Source organism: Uloborus diversus, chromosome 5, assembly GCF_026930045.1.
Source record: "Uloborus diversus isolate 005 chromosome 5, Udiv.v.3.1, whole genome shotgun sequence".
Classification (NCBI taxonomy): Eukaryota; Metazoa; Arthropoda; class Arachnida; order Araneae; family Uloboridae; genus Uloborus; species Uloborus diversus.
In genome coordinates, this window is record NC_072735.1 from 70,138,267 (window position 1) to 70,154,394 (window position 16,128).

The window sequence follows — 16,128 nt, forward strand, 5'->3', positions numbered from 1 at the left end:
CACATGTATTATCAGATGAGTTCAACATCTTAATAGCATTTATTTGATTGATGGGCAATGAACTTAACTTCAAGAGGTTAAGTTATGGTTAGTTAGAAAGTGGCTAATAAAACTGATTAAGGTGGAGATATGTTGCTGGTAATCGATGATCCATCAAAAATGAGCTTGTTCGAATTCTTTCAAATTTTCATGGATTAATTCCGAGCAGTTAACCTTTATCGGATAGGTTATTGTTGTTAAAGTGACTGATAAAAATGATTGTGATGATAATGCTGTGTAAAGATAATAATAAATCACCGAATATTTGTGTAGTTGTGTTGCTACTGTCAAAGAACTAAAGTCTTCGGAAAAATCCAAGACAGAAGCAGTATAATTATTTTTTAAAAAAAATTTCAGAGGATAAGTTGTAGTTGTAAAAGTGACTGATGCACTTTACTTGACGACAATGCATTTTACTGACATTCTTTGATTTATTATTCATCGGCTTGCTTCAATATTTTTCTTCAAAGTTTAAGCATTAGTTTTAATTACCTCCCGCCCCTAAGCCTGAAAACAGAAATGAGGCCTGAATTATGTAATAATAATAATAAAAATAATAGATCCTAAAATGACTTATTTGTCTACTCAAGTTGCAACTGACAAAAATCGAAATCTGTAAGACAGAAGCAGTTATCAGTAAAGTTATTTCGAAATAATTATTGTAATGATAATGTTTTTACTGATATTCTATAATGGTCATTCACCAGCTTGTTCTAACATTTTTTTCCCCAAAGTTCGTACCCTAATTTTAGTTCACCAGTTTTGGTCAGTAGATCCATTAAAAAGCGAGTTTGGGCCACTATTCTTTGAACTAAAAATAAAAAAACTTGAATTCCTTTTTAATGACAAGTATCTTTGTCTCTTCTCGCCATTCATAAAATTTTCAAAGATGTATTTTATGTACTTTTGAATGTGTTCATTACCTCTGAAAGCTACCGGTATTACGTCCAAGAAACATTTTTGAGCACGAGACGACCTTTAAACATGAAGAAAATGCATATTGTTTATTTAAGCAATCTGAATTGTTTTTGAGGAAATATTTTTGAGCACATTTCCTTGAAGCAACGAAGCCTGTAATAGGGAAGTAGAAAGCACATTTCAATACGCAAATGAGACAGTTGCGGTCTGGATCATTCGTTATGTTTTGTTGCCTCAATAAATATTAAATAACAGGAATTTAACAATACAATTGATTTTTCCTTCGTGCAAAGACGCTCGTGTTAAAAATACATTTCAGTCAGTTAAACAAAGCTCTTTTATGTATTTTCTAAAACTTCATTGAAATTTACACACACGTATGTTTGTTTACAGTTTTTTGAAGCGAAATCCTTACAGTTATAGTGTTTATAATAAACGTACTTGCATCAATATAATTTTCTTCTCATATTTACTTTCACTTTATTGTTCTTGTTAGCCTTATTTTTACTTATTCATACCTAAATCTTCTTCTCGCACTAATAAATTAAATCAAAAAAAAAAAAGTTAGTTTTGTTGCGAAAAAGCACTAACTCAACTCTTTAATTGTTTTCTTATTTGTTAAGGATCAATTGTCAAATTTACTTGCACATGTGTTTGTTTACTCCAGTAAAACCTCATTACAGCGAACACGTAACGCGACGTCATAACAGCGAATACGCAACGGATACATATGCGAATACAATGAACGTCCATATCAGAGAAAAAAAAATGTTAAGTTACATTTCAATTGCTATAACATTACTTGAATTCAATTACAACGCAATTTCCGTTACAACAAATTAAATTTGAGGTTCCTTGAATTTCTCGTCATGGGATTTGACTGTTCGGTAGTTCTTTGAAGCGAAATTCTCACAGTTCTACTGTTAAGAATCTTACTTGGATCATTATCATTATTGTATTATTTTTATTTGCCTTTCATTGTTTCTGCTTACTATTTTAGTCCTTATTCATGATGAAGTTATACTTCTGTCCTCACATTGATATATTAAACTAAAAGAAAATTTGTCTTGGTAGTTTAATAGCTAAAATGCATTTAAAAGCGAATTTATAGAGAGAAAAAAAGCACTTGCATGCAACTGTTCATTCACTATTATTTTCCTGAACTTTGTTCCTTCAGTTTTATACCAAAATCACAGTAAAAAAATATGGCAGCAACATTCCATTCCATTCCGATGGCTAGTGTAATATAGGCAATTAATTATGTTTCTCTCAGTGCATAAAAATTTCTTTCGTAATTTCGCCCTGAAACAAACATTTTTCCTAAATGTCATGCGTATTTTTCTATTACTTTACTATACATGTCCGGATTCACTAGAAATAAACATTCATGTTTTACGGGAAGTTAAACTATCTGGTAACTTCATAGAAATAGCTGAAAATAAAATAAAAGGGGTTTTTAAATATACAGTTCATTCGCGATAACTCGAATATTATCATAACGCGAAGTTTTTATCAAGTCCCGATTCCTTTGTCGTTGATTCCATGCTAATTATTCTTGATATCTCGAATTTAACTTCTTTTAACTCGAAGTTTTTTCAAAGATGACCCAAAATTTATTTCGAAAGAGCAAAAAAAAAAAAAAGAAACAAACAAACAAACAAACAAATGACTATGAGAGAAAAATTGATTCACCTTCACTTGCAATTTCTGCACAATAGACCTCTAAAACAAGAAGCCAACTGTTGAGTAAAAGTGCGATAAAGGAGTAACATGTGGGGGAAATAAGTTAGCTTGTCTTCTTTTGATGTACTGTATTTACACTTAGACATGTTGCTGGACTACGAATCTGCTTTTAAGCTGTAAAGTAAAATGATTGTAACTATTCAAAGGCTGATCTAGGTTAAGATGCGTTCCCCTTCATTCAATAGTTCTATCACTTGCTGATAAGTTCCTGAAAGACAGAGTGAGTTGACTTTACTATTAAAGATGTCTAAGCAAATACTCTGTCAATGATATTTAAAGAAAAAACGAAACTTCTAAAGCGGTAGAATCCATGAATTTGAAACGAATGAAGATGAGCACCTTCGTATAGTAGAATCAGCTAGCTCTATTCAAGAGGCTTCAGCAGTATCGAAATCAAGATCCTGCTTTTGATTTTTTTCCTCTCAATGTTTTTGATTACTACTATGCACATACTGTGCTTTCTTGAACTTTTAAGTTCTGCAATTTTGTCTGTTAATTAATGTCTGCATATGTGCACATTAATTAAAATATTCGATGGTTTTTTATTATTAAAATGTCAAAAACCCAAACTAGCGGTAGGTCGAACTTCCGATAAGTCAAAGTTATCGCGAATTGACTGTGTATGGGAAGCACCGTTTATACGTTTCTCTTTTATACGTTTTAATCAATTATACGTTATTTAAATTGCTCCCTGCAGAATCTAAACGTATTAGGTATACCTGTTATATAGTTTTTCATAAATACGCTTTTTTCACACAGTCCTTTCAAAAACGTATAAACGGGGCTTGAGTATATATAAATGCAAAAAAGAAGAACGTTTCACGTTTCAGCTACATATCTATTCGTTTTTAAAGAACAGATTTTAAACAATGCTAGAAATTGTAGTTGAATTTTAAATCTTATTTTAAATGAATACAACATTTTTCAATATCCTTAAATAGGCTCTTTTAGGAGTATTAACATACACACGAACGCAAATACTTAGCACAATATCAGAAAACTAATAAATTTAAAATGAAAATGCGTTCAAAAAATTTTTTTTCGGTTTTGAAAGTTTTTGATATTGACTCCTTTAAAAAGATATAATGGTATCCATATTTCAATCTTTACTTTTGAAAATAAAATAAAATATATTGTAAGTAACAGGACAGTTAGAATAAAAAAAAAACAATAAAAAAAAATCATGCAAGTCTTTCTTAATATGACTAAAAACTAAAAACCCAAGTTTTAAAAACGAAGTCCAGAGAGTTTAATGCATTCTCATTTAGGAAAATAACTCTTCATAATGCAGTATATGCCGAATGATATTTTTCAGTATTTCCGAAAAATATCGTCCCAAAGAAGCAATTCAACGTCTTTTTGCCGCATTTATATGATTCAGGACATAACGCTTTTTAACGGCATCACTGCCAAATGCATCATTAAACCTGCTTCTCACGTATTCTCGTCTGAGACAAGACTGCTTTAGCATGCGGAGGCACTTTTCCGTCTATTGCAATTCTGACAGGTGCCCCAGAGCCTTTTAGAAGCTCGTTTATTGGGGTCTATCATGTTCGGGAGGGAGGACAGACAAGACCACCCCCCATCTTGGATTAAAGCAACGCTTGTGTGGCACTGGATGTCAAAGAACAGCGTTCTTGTCTTCTTGAGCTTGTCGGAAAGATTATTTTCTGCACCTAATGGATCATTTTCTTGTGGGGGAAATACATATTCCCAGATGGGGACAGGGAGATTACACAGAGAAGGAAAAAGTGCGTTTTATTTTTAGATAGGATTAGTGACTGATACGTGATTTTGCCTTGTAATCCTTGAAGTTATTATCTAAGAGCGAGGAAATTCAATCAACGCTTTGGATGAAATATTTCGAGGTAAGTAGAAGGAAAGAAAGAGCTAAAAAACTGATCTTTAATAACACTGGAGTTGCTAATTTGAATGAGAAAATTCCCATAAGAAATTATGTACCTATACGCTGAGAACTTTAGCAAAATACTGAATTTGTTTGTGATTTGCTTTTTGCTTACCGGTAGTTCGATAGGAGCACTGTTTCTACAAATATATCTTATTTTAGTTACCTTAAGGAGTTACAGACCATAACTATAAAATCCTGATACAAATTTAGTTCTTTTACTTTCGAATTTCACAAAATATGGAAAGGTAGTTGTGAATTTCGATTTTCTGCCCAGTATTTCATGAAATTACTAGCTATTTAGTTTTACGCACTGCTTTAGTTGGATTTACCCCCAGTCTCGCCGACATTTCAAATGTCCTCATCCTTATATCAAAAGGTAAGACTGAAACTGAAAAACAGAAGGGAAGGAAATTTTGTGTCGACGAAACTGGGGGGAAACCTTCAGTTGGAAAGGTACACCATTTCAAACGACAATGCAACCTAAATTGGAAATTATACTCGCTATTTAATTTTGCGTAATATTATAGTTCGATAGGAACGCCATTATAAAAGACAATGCACCCAGCAATTATAACTATCCATGACGTGAGTGTTACCTTAAACCAGTGACAGGGACTAGTTCAAGTTCAAAACTCAGAATGTTATGTACTAGTTCAAACAATTTTTAAATGTAAGGAAACAATCCAATTCCGGTAAAAATCCAACCTACATATTCTAATCAACAGGCTAGATGAGCTAGATTACTGTGATTAAATTGTTTTCGTTGTTCATCACAGTATACATATGAGGCTTAAAAAACATTTTGATGGAATATTATTAGACAACTTGCATAGCAAAGTTGAACTTACACCTGTGAAACTGAATCAAAATTTCTCCCTGGAAATATTTTATTACCACATGCGATCCCATTTTCATTTATGAATTTCACTTCTTTCTTGCTGTTCTTTTTCATTTTTTCAGAATCGATTTTTTCTTTTTATTTACACTTTGAAATTCAAATTAAGTTCACATGCAGAAGTTATAATTATTCTTAGACGCTAAATGTAATATATATATATATATATATATATATATATATATATATATATATATATATATATATATATATATATATATACATACATACAGTTGGCTCTCTGTTTAACGACGCTATATTTAACGACTTTCTCTATTTAAGGACGCTTTCTACTGAAGGACGACTTTTTCTGATCCCTTGAAAGTCGTTAAACAGAGAGCCCTTTTTTTTTTTTGCTGACAAACATTCATCTATTATCATCTGAATCCTAAGAAAACGGTCAAGAAAGGAAATAAAAAAAAAACCTCCTCTGTAGCGTTAGATAGACACTTAAAACGCCAGATTTTTAGTTGAAGGAAATTTTCAACACTAAGCGACTTAAATTTCAAATCTGTTATTATTGCAGAAAATTAGGCATTCAAGACAGACTCCAAGTGAATACGTGCTTCTGTTAAATTAAAACCAGGGATATTTTTTTTTCTAACAAAGGAAGTGTGAAAACCTACTCTTCAGTGCTTTTGCTAACTCCGTAAAATGTTCAAATTTTCATACAATTGTAGTTGCTGAGCTCCCCTGCAAATTATTTCCTGATCCATGGCTTATATACTTATTTGGGGCCTGTCGCAATGAATTATTGGGGGTCCTTTTATCTATCACAGGTAAAATATTCATCACGTGCATTTCTTAAGCCTTTCATGGCCCTTATACTTGTGAGGACCCCTCTCAAATGTGATATTGGAAATTCACCACTGTCCCTGATTTACTTTGTGCTCTTTAAATTTATTTCAATGAATTTAAAATTGAAAAAATTATAAATAGAAGTAACAGCACCCCCACCCCACTCTTATTTACCTTTCTAAAGTTGAAGCAATAATTATAACATAGGCTTTCCAAAACATATAATTGCTCATACATCCCTAAAGGGAAAAAGTTTGCATGCTTATAGTAAACACATTCTAAAATCTAAAATTTGGTAGCTTTTAGAAACGACGACATGTACAGCAGGAGTTACTAAAATGCCAAAGATTTATGCATTACATTATATCCAATAAACGATATGAAACAAAATATTTGCTTTACTACTGAATAGATATGGAACGAACTAAGTTTCTAATAAGCGAAATGAAAGCTCACGTAAAATTTTCAGACTAAGACAGTGACGGCAATTTTTTAAAACGAAATAAATACATTAATTCAATGTTTACTTAGCATAATAGCGACAAACAAATACAAAATCTGAGCATGAGACTTCGTTAACAAAAAAAAAGAAAAAAATTTATCAAAGCAAGACGGAGGAAAAAAAAAAAAGCTTTTCTCCAAGACCCAAACGGTAACTACTGCCATCACTTTAGAACACTTATTATACATCAACAAGATATCAGAATGTAAATAGTTTGGTTTATGCTCATATAAATTGAAGGGTCCCACTTCTGACAAGTAAAGTACATTCGCGAAATCATAACGGCCATACTAAGAGTCCATTAAGTTCCCCTTGCGATAGAAGCAGAAATGTTTACAACCCCATTACATTAAACGCTACGCTGGCTCCATCCACATAATATCGCTTAACGTTGCAGTGAAATATGAGGCTAACTTTGATCTAACTACACCAACCCATTGAAAGAAGCGAAGAATGGGCAAGCAATAAAGATGTATTATCTGGAAAGAGGTATTTTATTCCACTGGATCGTTACGTAGACTAGTAGCCATGTTGACAAGCTTAAGATTTGAAGGAAAACCACTGAACTATGGCTTATCTTGCAGCCCTGGTTCTTTCTGTATCGTATTACATCGACCAAACGGCTTAAGCGCACTCAAAGAGTACTTGCAAGTGTTGTGGTTCCTGCTGATTGTCGAATGGTGAGGTGTTAAACCACTGACGAAAAACTGACAGTTTATCAAATCTATAAAGTTGATAGCAAAAGTGCATGAAATCATTTGTAAAACAACAGTGGTCATATTATAGACAAGTTCACTGAGCGAAAAAGTTAAACAAAATAATGATAATAATTTTTTGAAATAAAACTTTGCTTGAAGTTTAAAAAAAAAAGACGACTCCAAGAGCTTCTTTTTTTTTTTTTTTTTTGACTCACATATCGCGATAAAATATATGAAGTTTAATATTTCTTGATCTTATTCTCGGAATCTTAAAGAACGGTTCAATTAAACTTAAAGACTTCACCTAGAATTAAATTGATTGGAAAACTAACTTTATGGTAAAAATCGTTGTTCTTAAGATTACTGAATGTACCCTTTCCCAGATGAATGAAAACAACTCTACTTTAGAGGAAACATTTTTAACTCGGTAAAGTTTATTCTTACCCTGTAAGGCGCGTCAGTACTCTTCACTGAAAATTGAAATCTTAAAAATAACAGCTTATTGTCACTCCTCTATAAAAGTGTCAAGCAGTATTTTTACACCTCGGAAAAAACTTGGGACATATCTCTGGTTGTTATATTTTTTTTAACTTATCGCACAAAAGTGAACATTTTATTTAAAATAAGTTTGCTTATTCAGCTGTCATGCTCTTTGCATGACATGAAAAAATACTTTTCTCTACTAATTTGGATTAAAATATTGTAAATAATAATACTCCTCCAACACTGATAAAAAATAAATAAATAAACAAAACATTCGAAGGAAGAAAGAAAATCGAAAAAAGAAAGCTATAAAAACAAATCAACGGTGTAACTGAAATAAAAGAAAAAGAAAAGAAAAAAAAAATCGGAGAGAGGCCCAAATTACATAAGCTTTCAAATTTCCATCAATTTTACGACATTCTGCGCCGCGCGCCCCCGGGAGTAGCAGCACTGATGTCCGCCAACTGCCAATGAAACAAGCTGGAATTGACGCATAAAAGCGGCCTTTAAGCGCACCCTTCAAGAGGCCCTATTCAAGGGAGGGAGATTTTTATGGCTCATACTGGGAAAAGGGTATCCCGAAAATAGTTGTCAATCCTGGGCACCTCCTTACAACACTTAACTTGCAATAAAGACATGTTTACAGGAGGACTCTTAAAAGACTACGCCAAGAATTTACTAGTGTCATAAAACCTCGCCAAAGTACCCATAAATGGCATTTAACAGGTCATTACGGCTAAAGACTGTATTACCTGTGATTTTGAAGGATAAACCGCTTAATATCGAATAAAATCTGTCTGGTCACTATAGCATCTTAAGGAGCAGTAAATGTTATCGTTTCTTTGTAAACAGATTAAATTAAGCTCCGAGATTTGGAGGGGGAAAACAATTATTTTGAAGTGGCTACTGTTGCGACAGAAGTTGAATTAATAATTGTTGTAATAATTTTAAGAGTTCTTGACCTACAAAAACAATAATGATAAAAACAGAGATATTTTTAACGCTCCTAAAATTGTATTTCACGTGTTAAAAATCGCAAATAGCTTATCAATTTAATCAAGCTTATTTCCATGCTTTGTATTTTGAATAAAATTTTAGCATCGTGGGGAAAGAGGAGGAACGAATTAAAAATATTGCATTTTAATGCTTTTTATTTTGCTAAATTCAAAATGTCAAACATCCTAAGGGTTAGAAATATAAACAATGCATATCTCTTTCTTTCTTACTATCTTCCATTCCTGAAAAGTTTTTTTTAATGGAATTTTTAACTGTAATTGTATTTACTCATTCTGTCCTCCAAAATTCTAAAATGAATTTCACTCCTTTAAAATATGTCAAGGAGTAGATTTTCACGCCTTCAAGAAAAAAAAGAAAAAAGAAAAGAAAACTTTAGTTACCTTTATCTGGATAAAAGTAATTTTTAATGCACATAACAACTGATTCTTTTACAGTTGTGGTGAACTCGTACTTTTTTTTTTTTTTTTGAAAAACTGAATAAATATCCTTCAACTTGTGTGAACTACGGAAGAGAAAAAAGTTACTTAGTGATCTTTAACAAAATGACGTGAATTTAAAAGGTTTAATTAGCATCTATTTTTTAATCTTCATTTTATTTTTGAATGTTTCAATCAAAGGGCTGAAACATTCAAATTTTTATGTTATAAAATTGTGCAGAGAGTTATTTTAAGTTCATTAAAGACCTACAAGTGAAAGAAATTTTCTTTGATTCTAGACTTGAATATAAAACTTTACTCAGCAGCAGATGTAAAAAAAAATAATAAAAAAAGAAGGTGTTTAAAATTATTTGAGTAAAGTATAACTAACTTCATACATACATAATTGTTACGTTGTTTTCACAATAAACTGCTTGAAATTATTGCAAATCTGTTGAACTGTGTATTTATTTATGTATTTATTCTGCACCTGTAAGACTCTGAAGAAATCTGGTTTTTCAACAAAAACATTTTCAACACCAAATTGATGTATTGAGACTTATCTTTGAACTATGTTTAATATTAAAAATGCTAATCTTTTCGTTGTGATTTCCGAGATTGTGACTCATTTAAATATCATTAAAGAATGGTCAAGTTGAAAAGGTTATTTTTTGTTTTGTTCATGAATATAATTGATGCATAATTGTTCCAAATTATGTTTTACAGTTAAAACACGAGTAAATGGATGAAAATTTCAAAAACGTTTTAACATTAATTCTACACTTAGTTTTATACCACATTTCTTTTATAAGAATTTATAACAATTATTTTGTATGCCAAATATGCAAGTACCATTATAGCAGTCAACTTCGTTAATTAGGAGTTTTTCTCAGATAAAAAGTCAAAATTCTATTTTAAAGCTGATTCGAGAGACAATGTAGAAATATTATTAGTTTAAACGAATTTATGTTATACATCTTTCAAAGTACTCTAGTTAAAATCCAAGCTGTTTGAAAGATGTACAATGAAACCCGTGTAAGTTGACCACTTGCGGTGCACTACTTTAGTGGTCAACTTAAACAGGTGGTCAACTTACAAAGGTTGATTTATATGATAAGGACTAATTCCGTGCCTAAAAAAAGCGGTCAACTTAGACAGGTGGTCAACTTCACAGGTTTTACTCTACCTACAACATAAATCTGTATATTTCAGTAATTTTTTTAACAAATGTCTATCAATATTTTTTAAATATGAACAGAAAAAATGCATAATATTCACTTTTTCAAATTCTTAAGAATTTTCCTTTTTAAAGTCTATTTAACAAGCACAACTGTTTTTGCACAAGAGCTCTTTTCTGAAGAAATCTAAATTTAAATCTAATTTTAGCATAAATTACTGATGCATTGACTATTATTTTATCCATTAGCTGGATTGAAAATTATAAGAAGTAAATATCCTTTTGATTACTGTTGTAGATACAATTTGCATAATGTTTTGAAGCTTGTAAGTTTGTTTTAATATGTTTTCAACCGTTTGCATTAAAAAAAAAAAAAATAGTGCAACAATACCTGCTTTTAAAGATATGCCTAGTATTGAATATTTGTGCCACATATTAAATCTCATTCAATAAAAATGAAAATAAATTGCAATTTGACTTTTTTTCTAACATAGTTCAAGAATTAAAAATCCCCTCCCCCTCCAAGCTTTAGCAAAATATGCACATGATGTTCTTAGTTGCTTGAAATGTAACTAAATTCAGAATATAATGTAAATCGCATTAAAAAAAAATTCTTTCAGAAATGTATTTTTCTGAAACTTGTTAGAAGTAAAAAAAATGATATCTAATGATATTACAACACATTGATTACTAAGAATACATAATAAACAATTTTTTTTTAATGAAAGCAGCTTAGCATTATTCTTAATTTAAAAAAATATATTAGGTATGCTATTAATTTATGTTCAGTAATTTTTACCTTACATGCTTTAATTCTTTAATACTCATCTACCTGTTCAATCTAAACTTTCAAAAAAAAAATTTTAATGTTTAAATATGACCGTGTTACTATCTTAAGTTGTACTTAAGAGAATAACACGATCTTATACTTAACACGAATACTTCTTAAAGTCATAAATAAGTATTATAAACGAAAAAAAAAATTTTTTTTTTCTGTTTATGTTTAGAGCTTCAAATCAAATGGACAACCAAATGTCAATTCTTTTTTTTTTAATTTAACGTTGAGCAACTGGGAGGGGGGGGGGGGGCAGAAGAACATGTGAGTTCTCTAAAGGTCCAATGTATATTTTTGTCTTTGAAATTAGGAAGGAAGGACTTGGACTTATTTTCAACAATGATTATATAAAATTAGATCTTAATCAATTTCACAGTTTGCAGTACAGTTAAATATTTAAAATTATTCTTTTTCATATTTTCTAAATATTTCAAAACGAAATTTTAATACGATCTATTTTCAAAATTAAAATTGAAACTTCATACTCTGATTGTACAAAAGAAAAAAGAAAAAAAAGGAAGCTAAACTTTAGGATATCATCTGCTAAGAAACCTAAATCTGATAAGAAACCCTAGAGGTAATTTTATGTGCAACTCAGAACACTGATTATTTTTCAGAGATACAAGAAGTAGTAGTCTCAGTCACAAGATAAAAAATGCATTATGAAAAATTGTATTTGATGTTAAATTTTGTTCTTTTATTAGTACTTGAATGCTAATTCTGACACACCACACAAACTATAATGATGCAACAGAAGCTGATTCTCATTGCTTAAAAAAAAACTTGTGTCAAGACTGGACACAACTGAAGCATGTTATTGCGCCTCACGAAAGTCAATTACAGCTGAAGAACATAAACATGAGAATATTTAATTATGAGTAATAAATATTAAAATTATACCGATATAATGATCATTAAAACAATCAATATTATTAATGATGTTATTAAACCTATCGCCAATCATTCATTATATTTTGATTTGATTTGTTTTTGGTAGAAAAAGAGGTTTTCAAATTTATTTTATTTGTATTCATAATAAAAACCAAATATAACATGAAAAAGCAACACCATTTGCTTTTGTAACCATTTCTAGATTAGTCATATAAATCTTAGTGATGTTTGTTTGGACATTTAACAATCTAACTGTGGCAAGGTCATTTGTAAACAACAGCAGAGCACTCAGCAAAAAACCATGTATTTAACTCTGGCAGTGTTAAGAATCATGGTGACACATTTTGGAAAAAAAAAAATGTAAAGTTAAAAAAAGATCTAATCAAATTAGATAATCATTTCGTTTAAACCATTGGATTCTTTCACTGTTGCATAACTCCCAAGGATTGCATAGATGGGAATATGTGTATGATACAATCACCAGGGTAATAAATATGTCAGATCAGATTGATCAGTTTTGCCTTTCAGAAACACATTTTAATAATGCATAAACTGCATTTAATGTCAAAAGAAAAAAAGATTGTATTGCAAGGTATTTTTATTTGTTTATTAGTGAATCATCATGTAATGTTTTTTTCTTTCTATTCTTTCACGAACGGAGTTCCTTCTCTCCCTTATTAACAATTCCTTCCTCACCATTTGTCCTAGTAATAAATTTTAATAATGAGATTCAATATTTGTCAAACAATATTTAGAAAAATGTGTGTAAAATGAAGTGCTAAAACTTCAGAGAATAATTACACATGTGACAGCCAACTGCAGATGAAGATCTTTCAAAGTAGTTAGTAAAACAAATGTGTTGCCAAAAGGCATTTGCCCCCCCCCCCCACGCAATATTTTCCTTTTAGGATTATAGAAAGGAACTTAACCATATTCCATACAAAAAAAATTGTTCTAGCTATATGCCGCTGTGTAAAACTGTTTGTTTACAATCTATAAACATGTGCAATAGATATCCAAGAATAAAAATATTTTTTAAATGGGTGCAAAAATCCCTTTTTAAATGAGTGCTAAAATGTGTTTCTTAAAGAATGAGACTATACACACCAGCGATGGCCATCCTAAAAATATTTGTTTACAATCAATACACATGCAATAGCCATCGAAGGATAAAAAGGTTTTAAAAATGGGTACTAAAAAGCCTTTTTAAATGAGTACTAAAATGTGTTTCTTAAAGAATGAAAGGGGGCATTGGGAGCCTACCCGATTTGTTTTTCAAAGACAATAGAAACGAACTTAAACTATCCATAGCTATCTTCAAAATTTTATCCTATCCAATCTAAAATATTATTCTGGCTACCCCACGGTCTAAAAATGTTTGTTTACAATCTAAACACTTGTGCAAATAGCCATCGAAGGGGGAAAAAATTAAATGGGTGCTAAAATGTCTTTCAAATGATGCTAAATTGTGTTCCTTAAAGAATAAGACTATAACACATGTGATGAATATCCTAAAAATGTTTGTCTACACATGTGTAATAGTCAACGAAGGATGATGAGATTTCATAAATGGATGCTAAAATGTCTTTTTAAATGAGTACTAAAATGTGTTTCTTAAAGAATGAGAGGGGGCTACCCGATTTTTTGTAAACACAATAGAAACGAACTTTAACCATAGCTCTCTTCAAACTTTTACCATATCCCATCTTAAATATTTTCCTTGCCTTCTAAAAATGTTTGTTTACAATGTATACACATGTGCAAATAGCCATCGGAGGAAAAAAAGCTTTTGAAAAATGGATGCTTAGTGCCTTTTCAAATGAGGGATAAAATGTGTTTTTCAATGAATGAGACCATTCACACCTGCGATGGTCATCCTAAAAATCTTTGTTTACACTCTATTGCAGATTTTAAACATGGGTGCTAAAATGCCTTTCAAATGAGTGCTAAAATGTGTTTCTTTAACAAGGAGACTATACACACCTGCGATGGCCATCCATGGATAAAAGGCATTGGCCGGCGTTTGGGCCACCGCCGGCGAGTTTTGACAACACTGCTGCCAGGCGTCAGTGACACGAGGGGCGGCCGAATTTTCGGTGGCATAACTTCTCATCTGCTCGCTGGTCGCCCTATTCATGACACCAGACCAGTTGACCATATCTTTGACAGTTTGGCTGAAGCCGTTCGTGGCCTCTTTGGCCAGGCACTCGGCCTTGAAGAGGCCCGCGTCGGCCCCGGAAGGAGCGTACACCTTGCAGGAGGGCCCGTTAGAGACGGGGGCCCCGTTAGCGTCCGCGTAAGGGGCCCCTTCGTGGGCATTGCGGGGCGCGTAAGGCGGCACCAACAAACTCTGCGGAAGTCGGTACGACTGAGTCGGCTCTGCGCCGGCGGTGGACCCGTTGTAAAAGCCGCTCTGTTCAAAGTACGAGTTCATTGCCGAGTGAGGAAGATAAACACACACACAACAGTCGTAAAACTCACAAATAACAATCTCTGCGGCAATCACCAGCGTCTGTAGCACCCACTGCTACGACACCCTTGCATGCGCGGGGGGAAATTTTCCACGGGGGTTCGAAGAGAGAGAGGAATATTTTTTAGGAACGTGTTGGATTAAATTTGGCCATGGCTGCTAGCCGGGAAGAGACATAGCTGGTTGGGCTTAAACCCCGGAAGGTCGCTTCCCAACCAATCAGAAGGCACCGAACTCTTTTCTCTGTATTGTTGTATCCTGCCGCCATTCAAGAGCATTGGAACTACGCACACCCGCGGCGTCTACTTACGCGACGCTTCGAATCTTGGGCTTCTTTTCTCCCCTTCTCTCATTCCCGGAGTCTTTTTCTCTCTCCCTCTTCTTTTTCTTTTTTCGCTTTTTCTATTTTCTTTTTGCAGCGGGGTGAAAAATAAAAGCAATCCAAAGGCTATTGTTCTGTCTACATCTCCCTGCTCCGTGGATGCGCGTATTTTTATTTTCATCTAGAATCGTGGAAGTTCTGGAGGCCCCAAAATATTTCTCATACGCTCAAATCTTTTAGCCGTTAAATCAATATTTCTAACGGTAATGGTACAGGAACGGTTTCTTTCTCCCCCCCCCCATCAGTGTTATTACGTAAATAGGCACTAGATTAATCTTTTAAACGCAAAGGAAAATCTATATTTCACATTTTGTGCAATTGGCTGCCATCACTTTCTTGTTTAATAAGAAACGAAGTGTTTTGTGCTAAAAGATTTGGACGTAAGCTGTATCTAAAGAGGCTATATGTAGCTGTATCTAATGCTAATGTATCGAAAGAGCAATGTGACACTCTTTTGTTTGAAGACTCCCCTCAGTCAATATGACAAAGAAACTTGCTTTACAGATGATTTACACACTTATTATCAGTGATAGTTAATTTCTGACGGTAATGGTACAAGGATGTTTTTTTTTTTTCCCGTCAGTGTTATTACATAAATAGCCGCTAGATTAATCTTTTAAACGCAAAGCAAAAATTTATATTTTGTGAATTGACCGCTATTATTTTTTTGTTTAACCAGAAACGAAGTGCTTTATGCTAAAAGACTTTTATGTTAAGTTATATATCTAAAGAGCAATGTGACAATCTTTTGTCTGGAGACTCCCCTGTCAATATGACAAAGAAACTTACTCTACAGATGACTCACACACTTATTATCAGTGGTATTTATTTTCTAACATAATGGTTTTTTTTCTTCATTTGGGTTATGACTCAAATTGCCACTAGATTAATCTTTCAAAAGAAAGGGAAAATCTATATTGCATATTTTGTTTGATGAGAAACGAAAAGACTTACA

At 32.4% G+C, this 16,128-nt stretch overlaps 1 protein-coding gene across 1 annotated transcript in view; it reads right to left on the reverse strand.

The window, feature by feature from the left end:
- LOC129221873 (homeotic protein ultrabithorax-like) overlaps positions 1-14,755 on the reverse strand; it is a 53,762-nt gene extending 39,007 nt beyond the window's left edge. Inside the window, exon 1 of the mRNA XM_054856240.1 lies at positions 14,305-14,755. Coding sequence (XP_054712215.1) covers positions 14,305-14,755 — 451 coding nt within the window. The remainder of the gene's footprint in view (positions 1-14,304) is intronic.
- Between the last annotated feature and the right edge of the window lie 1,373 nt (positions 14,756-16,128).